Source organism: Scyliorhinus torazame, chromosome 29, assembly GCF_047496885.1.
Source record: "Scyliorhinus torazame isolate Kashiwa2021f chromosome 29, sScyTor2.1, whole genome shotgun sequence".
Classification (NCBI taxonomy): domain Eukaryota; kingdom Metazoa; phylum Chordata; class Chondrichthyes; order Carcharhiniformes; family Scyliorhinidae; genus Scyliorhinus; species Scyliorhinus torazame.
The window spans coordinates 8,519,289-8,537,264 of NC_092735.1; the positions used below are offsets into that span (position 1 = coordinate 8,519,289).

A 17,976-nucleotide genomic window follows, 5' to 3' on the forward strand; every position below is an offset into this window, starting at 1 on the left:
ACAAACCAGAGATGACAACTCTGTCTGTCCTGGCTTTTAACTTCCAGCCTAACTCCCTAAACTTGTTTATTACCTCCACACCCCTTTTCCTACCTATGTCGTTGGTACCAATGTGCACCACTACTTCTGGCTGCTCACCCTCCCCCTTAAGGATCCTGAAGACACGATCCGAGACATCCCTGGCCCTGGCACCCGGGAGGCAACATACCTTCCGGGAGTCTCGCTCGCGACCACAGAATCTCCTATCTATTCCCCTAACCATTGAATCTCCTACAACTATTGCTTTTCTATTCTCCCCCCCTTCCCTTCTGAGCCCCAGAGCCAGACTCAGTGCCAGAGACCTGGCCGCTAGGGCCTTCCCCCGGTAGGTCATCCCCCCCAACAGCATCCAAAACGGTATACTTGTTTTGAAGGGGAACGGCCACGAGGGATCCCTGCACTTTCTGCCTGTTTGTTTTTTTCCCCCTGACTGTAACCCAGCTATTCTTGTCCTGTACCTTGGGTGTGGTTACCTCCTTGTAACTCTTCTCAATCACCCCCTCTGCCTCCCGGATGATCCGAAGTTCATCCAGCTTCAGCTCCAGTTCCCTAACACGGTCTTTGAGGAGCTGAAGTTGGGTGCACTTCCCGCAGGTATAGTCAGTGGGGACACCGGTGGTATCCCTCACCACCCACATCCTACAGGAGGAGCATGTAACTGGCCTAGCCGCCATCCCCTCTTACCTGACAGAATATAGCTGCCCTGTGGACTAACTAGATCTCCGCCCTCCGACCCTGCTCCCAGTCAGCTACACTTTCTGTAAACTCCTGGCTCTCTTCGCACTCTTTGCGGAAATGTCGGAAACAAAATGAAAGGAGCACCTTACTCCCTCCTCACCTAACTCCCTCGGTCACCAAACTCTCACTATCGCACTCAAATGCACCAAATTCAGCACTCCCTCGGTCACCAAACTCTCACTATCGCACTCAAATGCACCAAATTCAGCACTCCCTCGGTCACCAAACTCTCACTATCGCACTCAAATGCACCAAATTCAGCACTCAGTGCAAACAAAGTCTGCACTGTAGGGGATCACTTTTATACTGTGAATCTAGCCTCTGAAAACTGGCCTAATCCAATTAACTAATTAACAAGCTCCAGCTGCAAGTGCCTACAAGTAGAAGCCTGTTTATAGCTTATTGAAAATTCACCTTCTTCTAAACCAAACAGCAACTTTTAAGTTAATTAACTAAATAAAAGAAAGACTAAACTTTAGATAAAAATGAAGCCTTATACTCCCTCGGTCACCAAACTCTCACTATCGCACTCAAATGCACCAAATTCAGCACTTCAGCACTCACTTATGTTCCAGGTAACTATCCTGGTGGGGGGCTTCTGTCCCCTCGCTCCTGTGGGATTAACCATACTTACCTGGTGGATGCGCCCCTGCCCTCTGGGGTCTCCCTTTGTTGGGGGGGCCATCCAGGATGGCCGCAATCACTGCTCTCTCCATGCGGTCGGCGTTCTGCGCTCCGGGATTTCCCTTTGTCCAGGGGACATCTGACATGGCCGCCCACTGTGCGTCCGCCACGCGGGTAGTCCCTTGCACTCTGGAGTTTCCTTTCGCCCAGAGACCGTACTGGGTGGATGCTTGCAGCGATTACTTGTTCCAAGCCCTTGGTTGTGGCACTTTGTAGCCCTATTGTTATTCCCTTTTTAGCCTCGTTTGTCCCTCCTTCCCTGTGGCCCCCCCCCCCCCCCCCGGTCCCTCCCTTTCCCCCCCATTTCCCCCCTCTCCCGTATACTCCTCTTTTATCCCTCTTTCCCCTGTTCCTATCACCATTTGCTCTCCCGCCACTCTTGAGTGCCCCTGCCTGGCTCTATCCCCCCTGTTGGGGGCGCATTGCGGCCCTGCTTTGTTGCATGCCCCTGGCGCTAGCTTTCCTGCTAGTGCGGTGGCCCCCCTCTCGGGAGTTACTGTCTCGCTTCTCCCTTGCCTGACCTCTGCGGTTTTCTGCCCGCTCTTCCCCCATCCTAACCTGCACTCTTCTCGCTTGCTCTCCCTTCTCCGCTACTCTCGTTCCCTCGTGCTGGGGTCTGGTCTCCCACCTGAAGCGGTCCCTCGGGGAGTGGTTTGATTTTTGTTCAGGGTGCGCTCGCCGTGGTGGGGGCGGGGGCGGAGGGGGCCTGGTGTTGCCTCACCCCCCTCCCCTCGGTCGGCGTGCTGTTGGGCCCCTTATTTCTACCCTTTGTGGTGAATGTATTATATCAATAATCCACCATTGTATCTGTGTTATGCTGTTGCCCTTGTATTTGTATCTGTGCTATGCTGTTGCCGTTGTGGGCTCCACCTATGGGCCATTGTATGGCATTATCCATAAGGGAACATGTTGGGGCCGGTAGGGGCTCCGCCAATGGCTCCTCCCCTTGAAGGGAGGTATAAAGAGCAGTCGACCTGTAGGCGGTTCTCAGTGTTTGATCAGTCACAGGCAGGCCCTGCTCTAGTTGATTAAAGCCACAGTTTATTTCTACTCATGTCTCGAGTGAATTGATGGTTGCATCACCCTTGCTGTTGGTTTTCCAGCCCGTGTACCTCGACAAACTTGTTTGCTTTGGCGGGGGCTGTGAAGAAGTACTCTCGTTCTTGGTATGTGACCCAGAGTTTTGCTGGGCACAGCATACCAAAATGCACGTCGCTCTTGTGAAGAGCTGCTTTCGCTCTATTGAATTCAACCATTCTCCTGGCTAGGTCTGCCCCAGTGTCCTCGTAGACTCTAATGAAGTGTCCTTCCCATTTGCAGATTCTGTTTTGCCTGGCCCAGTGCAGGATTGTTTCCCTGTCTTGGTACCGGTGCAGTTTAGCTATAACTGCCCTCGGTTGATCCCCTGCCTTGGGTTTCGGGCGCAGCGACCGGTGTGCTCTGTCCCTTTCTGGTGGGTTGGGGAAAGTTTTCCTCCCCACTAAGTTGCCCAGCATATTGACCACGTTTGCCGTGAGGTTTCTACCCTCGATCCCCTCTGGTAGGCCCACTATCCTTACATTTTGCCTCCTCGAGCTGATTTCCTGATCGTCCACTCTGCCCTTCAGGCTCCCCTGCATTGTCAGTCTCGCCACCTCGTTCTCCAGGGCCGTGACCTGGTCGCTCATGTCAGTTGCGGCTTTTACCAACTCCTTAATGGTCGCCTCTTGGTTTTCCAGTTTCTCCTCTGCTCTGCCCAGGGTGAGCTGCACCTCCGCCAGGGCCTTGGCCATTGCTGCCTGCACTGCGGCCCTCATGACTGCTCTGGCCTCTGCCTTGTTTTCCTGCTGATGTTCCCTCAGCGCCTCGGCAAAGGCTGCCTTCCAGTTCCAGTTTCCCCCTGGCCCAAGTTCTTTTTGTTGCGGCGAACTTTCCGTTCCGCTGCTTCGTGCGCCGATTGGCTCGTCTGAACTGGCTCGCCCACGGCCCCTTCTGCTTGTGGTGCCCATTCTCCCTCTGCTTTGGCTCCCTTCTTACTTTTTTAAAAATGTTCCCACTTTTCTCTCTTTCCCCCTCCCTTCTCTCCTTTAACACTTTTTCCCCCCTTAAACCCCTTTTTCAAAAAATGTAAAAAACAAAGTTTTTAAAAAGTTCTTTCTCTTTAAGAGTCTTCTTTTCAAAAAGTTTTTTTTTAAATATAAAAAAAAGGGAAGTTCTTTTTTCTTTTTTTTCCCTCACTCACTCATACACCGGTTCATGAGGGTCGAGAGAAAGAGAGAGAGCGGCTTCTGGTCAGGCCGGGAGTCCTCCTTTGTTCCACCTTCTGCCTCGTGGTCACCGCTGTGGGGAGGGGTGGTCGGTCCCTACCATTGGCTCGGTCCCTGCTCGTCGTGCCCCGCGTCCTCTTGCTGTGCGGAGAGGGGGGCAGTCCAGCCGGTTTGCGTGTTTTTTTCCCCCCTGGGAAACGGGACGCGACTGCCGGAGCTCCGTTGCCCGCGACCACTCTCCTCCCCTGCCGGAAGTCCACAATTGTCCATTTAAGTGGGATTACGATTAAAAAATGACAAACTTCATTGTTATTATCTAATTTTTCTATTGTTTTAGATCTTGATAGTATATCTGCACTTTTTGGAAGGTGTATCCCACACCTCAACTACACATTTTTAGATGCTATATCCGTGCTTTCAGAAAGTTTGGACACAATTGGAATAGATGAAGACCTTCAAAACCATCATCATTGTCTTTTAGTAATATTGTACCTGGCTCATATGTATGAAGACAGGTAAGAGATTTTATGAAACGATTCTTCATCTTTTACTTTCTAGTGTTAAGTAATGGGTTAAGAGACATTGCAATCAGTTGTCTTATTTATGTTAAGTATCCATTAATTGACACTGATATGTAAGGGGGCTTCAGGTGGCCTCTGTCAGGTGGTGTGTTGTTAAGAGTTTTGTGCAGAGGCTGTGGAAGTGAAATAAATGGTGTTTGGTGAAAAGGAACAAGAACTTTAGACTCTTCATTTCACAGCAACTAAAACGTCTAACATCTACCTTGGGCGGCACGGTAGCACAGTGGTTAGCACTGTTGCTTCACAGCGCCAGGGACCCAGGTTGGATTCCTGGCTTGGGTCACTGCTGTGTGGAGTCTGCACATTCTCCCCGTGTCTGCGTGGGTTTCCTCCGGGTGCTCAGGTTTCCTCCCACAAATCCCGAAAGACAGGCTTGTTGGGTGAATTGCTGAATTCTCGCTCAGTGTACTCGAACAGGCGCCGGAGTGTGGCGACTAGGGGATTTTCACAGTAACTTCATTGCAGTGTTAATGTAAGCCTACTTGTGACAATAATAAAGATTATTATTATTATAATACTGAAGAAATGGCAGACTTCGCAGGAGATATGATTAAACGAAATGGTTACCTGTTTTTTGCTCTAGGTGTTAATTAGCGTCTCATAAATAATCTTGAAGTTTCCTCCTGGTAACTAATTGGATTATTTTTCAAGTTCTGTTTAATTTGGCCTTTAAAAATAGCATTACAATTTCCCAGTATTCATCGATTCTTTCATATCAATTGTTCGTGCACCACAAACCTTTTCCCCTAGTCATCTCGCCAATTTTTTTCACTTTGTTGAAGTGTTTGCTAATCCAGCATTTGAACTTGTTAGTTGTAGGAATTAATTTATACTTCAGCTTCAGCTCTTGGGGTTAAAGGGGTCAAGGGATATGGGGAGGCAGGATCAGGGTATTATTGAAATGATGATCAGCCATGATCATAATGAATGGCGAAGCAGGCTGGAAGGGCCGTGATGCGCAATCAATTACTCTCAAGACGAAGTGATTCATAACTGAAGGCTTTAATCTGCTAGAACTCTTCCCCAGCAGCTTCGATACAGAAAGTGAAGGCTGCTGGGACGCCACCGGTGCTTATACTCCGCCTCCCAGGGCGGAGCTATGTACAACAGCCATTGGCAGACTCCTGGGTCTAACCAATGGTCATCCACCTCTTAGGTACCGCAACACCTGGTACTACCACAGGCCGAATGGCCTTCTATTTTCTGTGTTTCTATGCCTGTATTTATCTGCTGCGGGACATTATCAAAAAATTTGTTTTAATCATATTTTTCCTTGTAGGCTGACATACAGGGGGCGATTCTCCCAAATGGAGACAATGTGTTCACGCCGTCGTGAACACCGCCGCGTTTCACGACAGCACTAAACGGGCACAGGGACGACCGATTCTGTCCCTCACAGGGGGCCAGCACGGCGCTGGAGCAGTTCACGCTGCTCCAGCCTCCCTTCCCGGCGGCAAATGGGCGCCGCGCCAACCCGCGCACGCGCGGGGGACTTCTTCAGCGCGCCGGCCCCGACGCAACATGGCGTAGGGGTTCAGGGACCGGCTGCGCAACAAACTACGCCTGGGGGGGGGGGGGAAGAGACCGGCCCGCCGATTGGTGGGCCCTGATCGTGGGCCAGATCCCATCGGAGGCACCGCCAGTGAAGGAGCTTTTCCCCGTCCCACAGGCCACCCCCTAACCCTTCGCGCAGAGTTCCCGCCGGCAGCGACCAGGGGTGAACGGAGCTAACGGGACCCTGCCGTTTCCGTGCAGCTGCTCGGCACATCCTGGCCGGAGAATCAGCGGCCCCGCCGATTCCAGCAGCCCGCGCCGCGTCTAACGCGCTGGCGAAAATGGCACCGATTCTCCGCACCTCGGAGAATCGCGCGCCGACGTCGTGGCACGGTTGCGGTGATTCTCCGGCCCGGCGCGGGGCTCAGAGAATCGCGCCCACAGTCTGCCTCCAGGGTGAGAATGTTCCCAATTTCTTTTGTGTGCTCCACATGTTAGCGGTGGAGGTCTTGTGGTGCAGTGAATAGCACCCCCATCACTAAACCAGGAGCTCCGGGTTCAAGTCTCAGCCCAGGATTTGTTGGCCAAGGAAGGCGCACTCATAATGCGGCCAACAGGTTGAGTATCAAACTGCAAAATCCTTCCAACATGCCAATGGCGGATGGCAAGAACGGAAGAGACTCCTGGTTAGCCATGCTTGGTGCTGATTGGCACCCCTCTAGCTAAAAGCCTCTGGCGACAGGCTATCTACTTGTTCCAGATTTTAAAAACTTGCTGTGGAATCGGATGAAAGTCTGCTTCGTGCACCACCAGGTGTGAGAAGAGAAACAACAACAACACTGTTAGCGGTACCGTTTATTTTGGCTGCAGAGAACTGTTTGTTGGGGGGGCGGGGTGGTAGTTGAACAGCTATAGTAGTCGTGGATCAGTAACAATGATGTAGGTGGAAAGAATGGAGAGGTTTTGGAAACTCAGAAGGATTACTCCCAATGCAACGCGCTTGTGAGTATAGAAATAGAACAATGAGTACATGTGTGGAGCATGTCACCAGGTGTGTAGATGAGAGCAGTGCAGTTCATGTAATTTACATGGATTTCAGCAAAGCCTTTGACAAGGTCCCACATGGCCGACTTATAAAGAAGGCAAATGCGCATGGGATATCAGGTAACTTGATAAGGTGGATTCAAAATTGGCTTAGCTGTAGGAGACAGAGGGTGATGACGGATGGCTGCTTCAGTGACTGGAGGCCAGTGTCCAGTAATGTACCACAGGGATCTGTGCTGAGTCCCCTATTGTTTGTCATTTATATAAATTTCATATATGACGATGCGGGGGTTGGATTAGTAAGTTTGCGGATCTGGCCAGATGGTTAACAATGAGGTTGAGTGTCGTGGATTACAGGAAAATATAGACGGGATGGCCAAATGGGCAGAAAAGTGGCTGATGGAATTTAACACAAACTGTGAGACTCGGTATCGTTAATGGTGCAGAGACACATGGAGTAGATGTCAGCTGCAACCCAGTCAGGCACCATGTCCAGCATGCAAGGACGTGAAGAAGGAGCTGAGGCAATTGAAGATGTTGATGAGGGGTCCATCCCTCAGGTGCACCAGTATCATCTCTCATCTCCTCTGCCTCCCTGGCTCAGCACCCCCCTGTATTGTCTGACCAGATATCAGAAGCCGCCCCTGCAGGGGCGCTGGTGCAGCAGCCCTCATTAGCACCTCCATGACAAGGAATGAAGTAGAGAATATCTTAGATGGGTGCGTATATAATGTAGCAGGCTGCTTCCACCTCATCCTCAGGCAAAGGGGCACTTTGTGGGAGTTTGTTGGAATCCATGCGCCATGCCGATAGTTGGACCCGATGGGTCGCCAAGTTTAGTTGTCTCTGTTATGCTCTTGATTTATCTTGCAATATTTCTGATGATTTCGATCAGACTTGTGTGTTTTTAAAACTTGTTTGTAAAGTGAAATTAAGGATGGGTGCTAGGCGTGGTGCAGTTGCTTGTGCTGTGATGAGTGGCAATGGTGGCAGCAGAGACCCCATTCACAATGTCTTTGGGTGGCAATTGGATTTTTCTGATGTGTGTGCTTGCTGGAGAACTTCTATCCCTATTGGAAGGTGAGTTGCACAATCATCTATTCAAATGAAATCTTGCCAAATTAATCTGTGGCTATGCCAGCCTGCCAATCACCCTGAGCTCTGGGATGGCCTGGTGGTCATTTTTCTATGCCTGTGCACCAGGATCCTCTGCAGCAGCACCTTCATCCTCCTTTACTTTCTATTTGCCCTCCTCTTCCTAAGAAGAGTGGCCCAACAGGCCTCCCTCTTCATTCAGCTGCAAACCGTTTTTGTATAGTTATGTTGTGTAGCTTGCAAGACCCAATATGAGACACCCTGCTAGCTTGTACTAGAGTGTGACACACAGATGGTTCTAACAACGTAAGCTATTCTTCAAGATGTCAATGGTCTGCTCAGTGCAGTTTTGTGTAAGTAAATGGCTGTCTGCAACACCTTAGTTAGGTGTAAGGACCCACCTTCTCAAATGATAACAGACATTCAGGGAGTCTGGATTTTGACCTGAAGAGGTGCAGCAGCTGGACCCTAGCAGGACGAAGGAATCATGACAGCTTCCTGATAATCAAGGGCAGACCTACAAAGATGTACTTTCTGTTGTCACAGACCAGCTGGACTTCCGGTTAGTGGAAGCTTTTTTGTTCAGAGATTTGGCCGACTGATTTGGCCTTGATAGCTACATGGGTGCAATTGATGACCCCTTGGACCTTCAGAAATCCATCAGTGGTCATAAAGCTCTCTGTTCCTGTGCAGGACCATCTGTTTCAAAATATGTGTATCTTCTGGGCTCCGAAACCTAGTAGCTATGACCTGCCTGGTGTATGGTGGGCTGCTGACTGTGAGATATTGCCTAGGTCCACAACTGATCTCCAGAACGACCTATAAACATCAAAATTCAAAGCACGTGACCTTGACTGCTGCAGTTAGGGGACTGCCACAGGAACTGAAAGGCATCAGGTCATTGTAGAGCAGAGCATAAATGCCTGAGACTATCTTCCTAGAGAGGTGCAATTTCCGAAGGCAATGGTGTTATGTAATTTGATAGCTGACTCGTGAGTAGCACACCCAGTATCTTGGCTGATGGCTTCTTACCTTTGCAAATCTTGTCTGTGCTCTTCTAGACTTCTCCAGCCTTGGAGGATACCTCTGTTGAATCTCCTCCAAGTTACTCTGACCAATATCAATTCAGGTTTAGGGGCTGGTTTAGCACAGTGGGCTAAACAGCTGACTTGTAATGCAGAACAATGCCAGCAGCGTGGATTCAATTCCCGTACCAGCCTCCCCGAACAGGCGCCGGAATGTGGCGACTAGGGGCTTTTCACAGTAACTTCATTGAAGCCTACTTGTGACAATAAGCGATTATTATTATTAGGTTTGGAGTACAAGAATAAAGACATTTTGCTACAATTGTACAGGGCGTTAATGACACCACATCTGGAATATTGCGCGCAGTTTTAGTCTCTATATTTGAGGAAGGATAAATTTTCATTGGAGGCAGTACAGAGAAGGATCATGAGATTGGTCCCTGGAGTGAGGTTTATCTTATGATGAGGTTGAGTTAATTGGGTCTACATTCTCTGCAATTTAGACGACTGAAAGGCAATCTCATTGAAACATATCAAATTCTGAAGGGTTTGATTGGGTAGATGTGAAGAGATTTTTTCTGCTGATAGGGAACAGCTGCCAAATTCTGAGGTGCAGAGGGATCGGGGCGTTCTAGTGCATGAGTCCCAAAACGGTAGTAGGCAGGTATAGCAAATAATTAAGAAGACAAATGCAACACTGTCCTTTATTACAAGAGGAATTGAACATAAAAGCGAGGATGTTATACTTCAGTTATACAAGACTATGGGCAGAATTCTCCGACTGTTGGGATTCTCTGTTCCCGCCGGCAGCACATACCCACCCGTGGGTTTCCTGGCTGCGTGGGGTGGTTTTAATGGGAAGAGAGAATCCCGCCGCCAGCGAATGGCGTGCCGCTGAGAAACATGGGGCTGGGAGAGCAGAGAATGCCGCCCCATATCTCGGATACTGCATGCAGTTTTACTCTCCTTATTTAGGAAGGATGTAAATGCATTGGAGGCAATTCAGAGGAGGTTTACTGGATTGATATCGGGGATGGGCAGGTCGTCTTATGAGGAAAGGTTAGACAAACTGGGCTTTTTTTAGATTCCGCTAGAGTTCAGAAGAGTGAGGGGTGATTTGATTGAAATATATAAGGTGCTAAAAGATCTTGACAAGGTGGTCTGGAACTAGGTGAGCTCTGTTTTAAAAAAAGGGGAGTGGCACAGTGGTGCAGTGGTTAGCACTGCTGCCTATGGCGCTGAGGACCCAGGTTCGATCCCGGGTCACTGTCCGTGTGGATACATAGATACATAGAAGATAGGAGCAGGGGGAGACCTTTTGGCCCTTCGAGCCTGCTCTGCCATTCATCACGATCACTGCTGATCATCCAACTCAATAGCCTAATCCTGCTTTCTCCCCATAGCCTTTGATCCCATTCTCCCCAAGTGCTATATCCAGCCACCTCTTGAATATATTCAATGTTTTAGCATCAACTATTTCCTGTGGTAATGAATTCCACAGGCTCACCACTCTGTGTGAAGAAGTGTCTCCTTATCTCTGTCTAAAATGGTTTACCCTGAATCCTCAGGATGTGACCCCTGGTTCTGGACACACCTATCATTGGTAACATCTTCCCTGCATCTACCCTGTTTAGTCCTGTTAGAATTTTATAAGTCTCTATGAGATCCCCCCTCATTCTTCTGAACTCCAGCACAGTAGCATTGTGGATAGCACAAATGCTTCACAGCTCCAGGGTCCCAGGTTCGATTCCAGCTTGGGTCACTGTCTGTGCGGAGTCTGCATCCTCCCCGTGTGTGCGTGGGTTTCCTCCGGGTGCTCCGGTTTCCTCCCACAGTCCAAAGATGTGCAGGTTAGGTGGATTGGCCATGATAAATTGCCCTTAGTGTCCAAAATTGCTCTTAGGGTTGGGTGGGGTTACTGGGTTATGGGGATAGGGTGGAGGTGTTGACCTTGGGTGCTCTTTCCAAGAGCCGGTGCAGACTCGATGGGCCGAATGGCCTCCTTCTGCACTGTAAATTCTATGAAATATGAACAAGCCCAACCTAGTCAATCTCTCCTCATATGACAGTCCCGCCATCCCTGGAATCAGTCTGGTAAACCTTCGCTGCACTCCTTCGAGAGCAAGAACATCCTTCCTCAGAGAAGGAGACAATCTGCACACAATACTCCAAGTGTGGCCTCACCAAGGCACTGTACAATTGCAGCAACACATCCCTGCTTCTATACTCGAAACCTCTTGCAATGAAGGCCAACATACCATTAGCCTTCTTTACCGCCTGCTGCACCTGCATGTTTACCTTCAGTGAATGGTGCACAAGGACACCCAGATCCCGCTACACACTCCCCGCTCCCAATTTACAACCATTCAGGTAGTAATCTGCCTTCCTGTTTTTGCTTCCAAAATTAATAACCTCACACTTATCCAAATTATACTGCATCTGCCATTGGTTTGCCCACTCGCCCAACCTGTCCAGATCTTGCTGTAGGATCCCTGCATCCTCATCACAATTCACCCTCCCACCTAGTTTGGTATCATCTGCGAATTTTGAGATGTTACATTTTGTTCCCTCATCCAAATCATTAATATATATTGTGAATAGCTGGAGTCCCAGCACCGATCCACTGGTTACTGACTGCCAATTTGAAAAGGACCCATTAATCCCTACTCTTTGTTTCCTCTTTGCCAACCAGTTTTCTATCCACCTCAATACATTTTCCCCAATCCCATGCACTTTAATTTAGCACAATAATCTCCGATGCGGGACTTTGTCAAATGCCTTCTAAAAGTCCAAATATACCACATCGACTGGCTCCCCCTTGTTGACTGTCGTGGTTACCTCTCAAAGAATTCCAACAGATTTGTCAAGTATGATTTTTCCTTCATAAATCCATGCTGACTCTGGCTGATCCTGCCACTGCTTTCTAAATGTTCCGCTATAAAGGCCTTGACAATGGATTCAAGTATTTTCCCCACTACCGATATTCGGCTTACTGGTCTATAATTCCCTGTTTTCTCTCTACCTCCGTTTTTGAATATCGGAGTGATGTGAGCTACCCTCCAATCTGCAGGGACAGTTCCAGAGTCTATAGAATCCCGGAAGATGAACACCAATGCATCCCTATTTCCAGAGCCACCTCCTTAAGCACTCTGGGCCTGGGGATTTATCCACCTTCAATCCCATCAATTTTCCCAGCACCATTTCTCTACTAATGTTGATCGCCCTCAGTTCTTCCCTCTCACTAAACCTTTCATTCTCCAACATTTCTGGGATCTGATTTGTGTCCTCATTTGTGAAGACAGAACCAAGTATGTATTTAATTGCTCAGCCATTTCTTTGTCCCTACTTTCATTCCCCTGTTTCTGTCTGTAGGGGGCCTACATTTCTCTTTACCAATCTCTTTCTCTTCACATATCTGTAGAAACTCTTAGTGTCAGTCTTTGTGTTCCTTGTAAGCTTCCTTTGGTACTGTACTTTCCCCTTCTTAATCAATCCCTTTGTCCTTCTTTGCTGAATTCTAAACTGCTCCCAATCCTCAGACCTATTATTTTTCTTGGCCAATCTGTATGCTTCTTCCTTGGATCGGATACTATTTCTAATTTCCTTTGTAAGCCATGGATTGGCCCTCTTACCCCCTTTGCTTTTGTGCCAGGCAGGAATGAATAGTTGCTGTAGTTCCTCCATCCTTCCTTTGCCATTGTCTATCCACTGTCATCCCTTTAAGTAACTCTCCCCAATCTATCAAGGCCAACTCACGCCTCATATCCTCATATTTTCCTTCATTAATATTGAGCACCCTAGTCTCCGAATCAAGTACTTCACTCTCCATCTTGAGAAAAGATTCTATCATGTTATGGTCACTCATCCCCAAGGGGTCTCGTACAGCCAGATTGTCAATAATTCCCTTCTCATTGCACAGTACCCAGTCTAAGATGACCTGATCTCTAATTGGTTCCTTCACATATTGGTCAAGAAAACCATCCCGTATACTCTCCAGGAATTCCTCCTCTACGGCATTGTTGCTAATTTGATTTTCCCAATCTATGTGACGATTAAAATCACCCATGACCACCAATATTCCCTGATTACATGCATCACTAATTTCTTGTTTAATGCCTTTCCCAACTTCACCACTGCAGTTTGGGGTCTATATATGACACCCACTAATGTTTTTTGTCCCTTGGTATTTCTCAACTCTACCCATACAGATTCCGCATTGTCAGAGCTAATATCCTTTCTCACTATTATGTTAATTTCCTCTTTAACCAGCAGTGCCACACCACCACCTTTTCTTTTATGCCTGTCCTTCCTGAATGCTGAGAACCCTTGGACATTCAGTTCCCATCCCTGTTCACCCTGCAGCCATGTCTCCGTAATCCCAATTATATCATACCCATTTATATCTATTATATATGTGGAGTTTGCACATTCTCCCCGTTTCTGCGTTGGTCTCACCCCCACAACTCAAAGATGTGCAGATTAGGTGGATTGGCCATGCTAAATTGCCCCTTAATTGGAAAAAGATAATTGAGTACTCTAAATTTATTTTTTAAAAATTAGGGAGGGCTTTTTTAGAACAGAGATAGGAGGAATTTCTGAGATTTTTGAGACTTTGGAACACTCTGCCTACGTACTGCGCACATTCCCTTGGCCGCAGAAAAATACTTCTCACTGTACATCTGTACATGTGACAATAAATATCAATCAATCAATCAACATGGGGGAGGCGGAGTAATTGTATATTTTCAGACAGAGGTAAATAGATGCAAAGGTTATTTGGGGCAGATGGAATGAGAGCTTGAAACACAAACAGATCAGCCATGATCTTATTGAATGGTAGAACAGCCTCAAGGGGCCAAGTGGTCTATTTAGTATGTTTGTATGTCACATGGGGTACAGGGTAAGGGGCAGATTGTTTAGGAGGGAGATGAGGAGAAATTACTTCATTGTGAATCTTTGGAATTCTCTCTCCCAGAGAGTTTGGTGCTTCACCATTGAATACATTTAAGACTGGGATAGACAGATTTTTGGTCTCAAAGAGAAGTGAGAGATATGGAAGGAGGCAAAAAAAGTTGATTTGAAGAGCCAAGATCAGGCGTGATTATCTTTAATGACAGAGCAGGCTCGACAGGCCATATGATCGACCCCTGTGCCTATTTCTTGTGTTCTTGTAGTCTGCTCAAAGTTCCAGCACCTCAGCTGTAGTTCATTATTCGCTAGGACTTCCGAAGCCAAGCTGTGCTGCCAGCAGCCTGAGCTCTCAGACTTCTACCTCACTGTTAATACAAGCCTCTCACTGTCGACAATGATAACTCTTGTGCCATCAACGGGGGAGCCGAGTTTTATTCTCCCCCTTCTTAATGAGTGTAATCATTAGCCTTTATGGCTCCTTGCTATGCACATCAACCGCATGCTGAAATGTCCCAGACACCGTGTGCTTACTGTGCCTGCCAATTGAAAATTTGAAGCTGTTTTTCTGAGTCCTGTTAATGAGCTCATCAATGAGTTCAAGTAACACTTATTAGAGGCGTGTGGGTTTCAGAATGCCCCCACCCCCAACCTTCCTTTGAAAATAGCTTAGAGTTCCAGAGACAGTGGGGTCCGGCGCCACCCTCCAGGAACACTATTTTTGAATCGTGCCTAAATCCTGGGGTATCCACCCTCACTGACATTTGAAAATCCAGCCCCCTGTGACCACAGACATGAATCCAGGTGGCATATTGCCTCCCTGGCACAAGGGTCAAGGATATCATTGAGAATCTGCAGACCATCTTGAGAGGGGAGAGCGAGCAGTCAATAGGCCTGGTCCCCGTCGGTGCCAACAACAGAGATAGAAAGAGGGATGTGGTACTGCAGTTAGAATTGAGGGAACTAGGTAGGAAATTAGTAAGCAGAACCAAAAAGTAGTCATCTCCGGATTACTCCCAGTACCATACAAAAGTGAGTATATACATAGGAGTAGAGCAGATGAATGAATGGCTGGAGAGATGGTGCAAGAAAGAGGCTTTTAGATTCTTCAGAAATTGGGAAAGATGTACAAATTCCACTAGTTGCATCTAAACAGAGCTGGAACCAATTTCCTTGTGAAGTGACTTGCATGTGCAGCTGTAGTGGGTTTAAGCTAACTTGGCATAAATGTGGGAGCCAGGATGTAATACTAGAGCGGGATATCAAGGTGCAAACGTGTACCAGAGTGGGAAATAGTAAGCTATTAGGTCTGTTCAGTGTAAGAGGGAAAGTAATGAATGCTAAATTAAGATTACCTTGCATGTGCCTGAATGCATAAAGTGTGGTATATAAGACTTGGTGAGTTGCAGACTCAGATAGTGTTATGGAAATATGACATTGTAGCGATAACAGATTCAAAGAAGGGCAGGACTGAGTATCAAATATCCCTGGATTCAATGGATGGAATCTTCTCCTCCTGCCATTGGCAGGATTCGCAGTGGGTGGGTGCAGAAGTTATGGCAGAATATAAAAATTGGTTTCCTAATGTCAGAAAATGAGGTCTGGATCTTCCATGCCTGACCTTCATGGTAGGTTCATGGTGAATCGATTTTCCTGCTGAAGCTTGAATGGAACCCATTTTGCATCACATTGAAACCCCAACAGATCAGAATTATGCTCCCCCATCAATCATCTGCCCTGCTAGTGGGAATTTACTCTATTCAATTGCCTGACTTCACAACCCAGTGAGGGAGAATTTTAGAGCATTGACCATATGTTCTGTACCACTGGCGACGACCGCAGGAATGGTGCGTGAGGAAGACACAAAGGTAATGGGGAGGGTTTCGGAAGGTGGGGTGGAGGAATGTCTGGAAGAAACTAAAGGGGAGGGTGAAAGACACAAAGGGAGAGGATGGTGCGGAGGAGATGAAGGGAGCGGGGATGGAATACACGAGGTGGGGTGCGTGGATGGATGGATGGAGTGAGGAGGGTAAGGAAGATATGAAGGACTGGGGGATGGAATCCTGTGGGGAGAACGGAGGGGAAGAGGCAGTAGATAAGAAATAGGATCAGAAGTAGGCCATCTGGCCCCTCGATCCTGCTCCGCCATTCAATGAGATCATGGCTGATCTTTTGAGGACTCAGCTCCACTTTCTGGCCCGAACACCATAACCCTTAATCCCTTTATTCTTCAAAAACGATCTATCTTTATCATAAAAATATTATCGGGGAACAAAAGGGAGGTCGAGGACAGTTGCTGCTTGTGGGGGAGCTCGGGGAAGCGGGGGGGCGCGGGCTCTGGGCTGGCCAAAAAAAGGTTCTGGCTAGTCGGCAGGGGAGGGGAGGGGGGGTGGGGGCAGCCCCCCGTCCAGGCTGATTGCGTGGAATGTGAGCAGTTTGAATGGGCCGGTCAACAGGGCTCGCGTTTTTGCGCATTTAAAGGGGCTGAAGGCAGACGTAGCAATGCTTCAGGAGACACATCTAAAGATTATTGATCAGACAAGATTGAGAAAGGGGTGGGTTGTCAGGTGTTTCACTCTGGGCTGGACTCAAAGACCGGGGGGGGAGAGGCGATATTGATCAGCAAGCGGGGGGCGTTTGAGGCTAGAAGAATTGTGGCAGATAAGGGGGGTAAATATATTATGGTGAGTGGGAAGCTGGAGGGTGTACGGGTGGTGCTTGTAAATGTATACGCTCTGAACTGGGACGATGTGGGATTTATGAGACAGGTGTTAGGCAAGATCCTGGACCTAGAGTCTCATGGTTTGATCATGGGGGGGGACTTTAACATGGTTATCGATCCCGATCTGGACCGGTCAAAATCCAGGACTGGAAGGAGGGCTGCCGCGGCGAAGGAGTTGAGGGGTTTTATGGAGCAGATGGGGGGTGTAGACCCGTGGAGATTCGAACAGCCGAGGGCGAGGGAGTTTTCGTTTTTTTCTCATGTCCATAAAGTTTACTCTTGCATTGATTTTTTTGTTCTAAGCAGGGCGCTAATTCCGAAGGTGGCGGGGACGGTGTATTCGGTGATTGCAGTCCCTGATCATGCCCCGCATTGGGTGGATTTGCGGTTGAGTGAGGAGAGAGGGCAATGCCCGCTCTGGAGACTGGATGTGGGGTTGTTAGCAGACGAAGTGGTCTGCGGGTGGGTGAATAAGTCCATTCAGAATTACCGGGATACAAACGGGTGTAGTATCAGCAGCGGTGGTTTGGGAGGCTCTGAAAGCAGTTGTAAGAGGGGAACTAATTTTGATTCGGTCCCACAGAGAAAAGGTGGAACGAGCAGAGAGGGAGAGATTAGTGGAGGAGATACTTCGAGTGGATAGGAGATATGCGGAGGCCCTGGACGTGGGGCTCTTGAGGGAGCGTCGGAAACTACACGCAGAGTTTGAGTTGTTGACCACGGGGAGGGCAGTGGAGCAGTTGAGGAGAGCAAGGGGGGCGGTTTACAAATATGGGGAAAAGGCGAGCAGGATGTTGGCGCATCAGCTTAGGAAGAGAGAAGCGGCCAGGGAGATTGGGGGAGTAAGGAATAGGGAGGGCAACATAGTCTTGGACCCAGGGGGGGTGAACGATATTTTTAAAGAATTTTATAGCAAACTATATGAGTCGGAACCCCCGCCTGGTGTAGAAGGGATGAGGCAGTTCCTGGATCAGTTGAGGTTTCCGAGGGTGGAGGAGGACCTGGTTGAGGGGCTGGGGGCCCCGATTGAAGCAGAGGAAATTGTTAAAGGACTGGAGGGCATGCAGTCGGGCAAGGCTCCGGGGCCGGACGGTTACCCAGTAGAATTCTATGAGAAGTTCTCAGAGGTGTTGTGCCCACTGCTGATGAGGATCTTTAATGAGGCTATGAGAATCCTCCCCACAACGATAGAAGACTCTGTCCCGGGGTTGATAGGGGAGGACCAAACTGGATTTGTTAAGGGTAGACAGCTCAATGCTAACGTTCGGAGGCTTTAGAATGTAATTATGATGCCCCCAGAAGGAGAGGAGAGAGGAGGCGGAGGTGGTGGTTGTGATGGACGCGGAGAAGGCTTTTGATCGGGTGGAGTGGGAGTATCTTTGGGAGACGCTGGGAAGGTT

The 17,976-nt window shown here is 48.5% G+C and overlaps 1 protein-coding gene across 1 annotated transcript in view; it reads left to right on the forward strand.

Annotated features, from left to right (window-relative positions):
• Nucleotides 1–17,976, forward strand: part of LOC140404122 (meiosis inhibitor protein 1-like) — an 82,155-nt gene that overhangs the window by 6,147 nt on the left and 58,032 nt on the right. Inside the window, exon 2 of the mRNA XM_072492541.1 lies at nt 4,045–4,222. Coding sequence (XP_072348642.1) covers nt 4,045–4,222 — 178 coding nt within the window. The remainder of the gene's footprint in view (nt 1–4,044; nt 4,223–17,976) is intronic.